Genomic DNA, 2,774 nt, shown 5'->3' on the forward strand with positions numbered 1-2,774 from the left:
TAAAAAAAAGTTTGTCACCATTAATATGTCACTCTAAAAATGCAGACAAGGATAAGCAGTGAATATGATATCTATGGGTGCATTGGTTGTATATTCACAAGAAAAACACTGAGAGATGAGTGTAATTAATCACATTGGAATAACTCAGAAGAGTCAAAGCCTCAGGAGAATTAAATCTCAACAGTCTCAGATGAAAATAAATGTGATGAACTTATCTTCAAGTACAACAGGAAGGCTAGGAAGACTCTCTTGTCACAGGTGGGTTAAGTGGTTATTTGTAAAAAAAAATACAAGAAAAAAGTATTATAGTCTTTCCTGGACATGATCTAAAGTACAAGAAAAAATAAATAAGTAGCTTTATTTCTGCTTAGGTAGTTAGGTAAATTCTACTTAGTATCTACAAACAACATTTTATTATTATATGTTAATGAATTTGTTTCTTCATTTGTTTTACATAAAGAGTATCAAGTATCTCTTTAAACTGTTATTCTATGATTCATTCTTTTTACATGTGTCTTCTCTCACTCTCCTCTGTCCACTTTTTGTATAAAAATAATAAAACACAAAAATAACCAGAAAATTCACATAGAACTGCTCAGGTAAACACTAAATACATAAAGATTTATTAGTACAATTTTTCTAATTAACTTGCATTTACATCTAAATCTTAAAGTCAAGTTAAGAGTTAAATTGAGCAAAAATATTTGCTATAAGCAACTGTTGCCACTTCTTGCAAGTTCTGGTTTATTTGTGAAAGATTTTGTCATCTGAGCATATTTAAGTAAATAAAAAAGGTTAGAAAGGCAGTAGTTAGTGATGATTGATAGGTAATAAGAAATTGTTTTTCATCTTTATGTAAACTCCTAAAAACTGAAATAGTACCCCAAGTCTCTTAATCTATTATCTGCTAATATGTATAGATACATATAAAATTTGTAATAAAAAATATAATGATACTGATTATGACTATAATAAGACTGCATAAAATATATCTTATGTTATAATTTGTCTGTAATTTGTCACTTTATTCACACTACGTGAGATCATAAATGAGCATTTTTATTCACACATTTTACTGAATGATGAGTGATGGAGATAAAGACATATAGATCATGTCTTAAAAATATAAATAGATAGAGTAGATAGATGGGTATATATATTACACATACATAGATAAATAGATGATGATAGATAGATAGATGATAGATAGATGATAGATAGATAGATAGATAGATAGATAGATAGATAGATAGATAGATAGATAGACAGACAGATAGATGGATGTAGACATAAATGTAAAAGTCAACGTAATGATTCTCCTCTATGACAACTTTTCTATGATCATACTATATTACTGCTGCATTTTATGTTAGCTGTTTTCTTAGTATGCTTGTGCACCTGGTGCATGCCTAAGAATGTGAATATTTTCTGCATTAAAATCTGTATCCAAAAGAAAATAAAACCTAAAAAGCCATTATCTTAATGAGTTTTGTAACTATTTAGATCATGCATAAAGAAGAATGGACAAGAGAAACTGTTCATCTGCACCTGAATTTCTTTTGTTGGGGATTACCAACAAGCCAGAGATGAAAGTAACTTTGTTCATAGTATTTCTGATTGTTTACCTTACTATTCTTCTGACAAACCTAGGAATGATCACATTAATCAGAACGGATCCTCAGCTTCACACACCAATGTACTTCTTCCTCAGCCATCTCTCTTTGTCTGATCTCTGCTATTCCACTGCAGTTGGCCCCAAGATGCTGGTAGATCTTCTTGGAGAAAATTCAATTTCATTTGTTGGCTGTTTTCTCCAACTCTTGATTGTCTCTATTTTTATAGATGTTGAGTGCATGCTTCTGGCAGTGATGGCCTTTGATAGGTACAAAGCAATCAGCAACCCTCTGATGTATGCTATTGACATGTCTAGTAAAGTTTGTTGTCAGTTCTTAACTGGAATTTACCTGATAGGAACTATAGATGGCTTGATACATACCTCATTGGCATTCAGCTTATGTTTCTGTGGCTCTACTCAGATTAATCACTTCTTTTGTGATTTACCTCCTGTCTTACTTCTTTCCTGCTCTGACACACAGCTCAATGAACTTGTATTATTCACTCTTTTTGGTTTTATTGAATTGAGCACCATCTCAGGAGTCCTCATTTCTTACTGCTACATCATCTCATCTGTGGTAAAGATCAGCTCTACTGGGGGATGGTTCAAGGCTTTCTCTACCTGTGCCTCTCACCTGACTGCAGTTGGGATTTTCCAGGGGACCATGCTCTTCATGTATTTTAGACCTAGCTCTGCCTACTCTCTAGATCAAGACAAAATGACATCAGTCTTTTACCTCCTCATTATTCCCATGATAAACCCTCTGATTTACAGTTTGAGGAACAAGGATGTAAAAGAAGCCTTGAGCAGACTCAGAAATAAAAGATTACTTTAAGAAAATGCCTTATATTTACACAAGCATATTTATGATAGTTGAGGTTTTATATTCTACCATTCGTATGAATCAATAACATCAGTTTGTTAGAGATTATGAAGTGTTTGTAGCATATTATAATATCTAAATAATTGTTTTAGACTCTAAATATATCCTACTATAATAATGTATTTCGCTAATGTTTAATTTTCATGTTATGAAACTTTTATTATCAATCAACTCTGATTCTTCTCTTTTATTATTTAGACTTAAATGTACTTTTATATGATTTTGATGGAGGAAGGTCATTGGTTAAAAAATAAAGAAACTGCCTTGGCCCATTTT

At 31.7% G+C, this 2,774-nt stretch overlaps 1 protein-coding gene across 1 annotated transcript; it reads left to right on the forward strand.

Annotated features, from left to right (window-relative positions):
• Nucleotides 1-1,520: 1,520 nt before the first annotated feature.
• On the forward strand, nt 1,521-2,450 carry LOC101995694 (olfactory receptor 5W2-like). Its single transcript, XM_005363460.1, has one exon. It carries the CDS (start codon nt 1,521-1,523, stop codon nt 2,448-2,450), a length of 930 nt encoding a protein of 309 aa, XP_005363517.1.
• The last annotated feature ends 324 nt before the right edge of the window (nt 2,451-2,774 follow it).

The sequence above is a fragment of the Microtus ochrogaster genome, linkage group LG9 (assembly GCF_000317375.1).
Source record: "Microtus ochrogaster isolate Prairie Vole_2 linkage group LG9, MicOch1.0, whole genome shotgun sequence".
Classification (NCBI taxonomy): Eukaryota; Metazoa; Chordata; class Mammalia; order Rodentia; family Cricetidae; genus Microtus; species Microtus ochrogaster.

What these genes read in the sequence shown, in the direction of transcription:
- LOC101995694 (XM_005363460.1), top strand. Translation starts at nt 1,521, where the DNA reads ATGGACAAGAGAAACTGTTCATCTGCACCTGAATTTCTTTTGTTGGGG.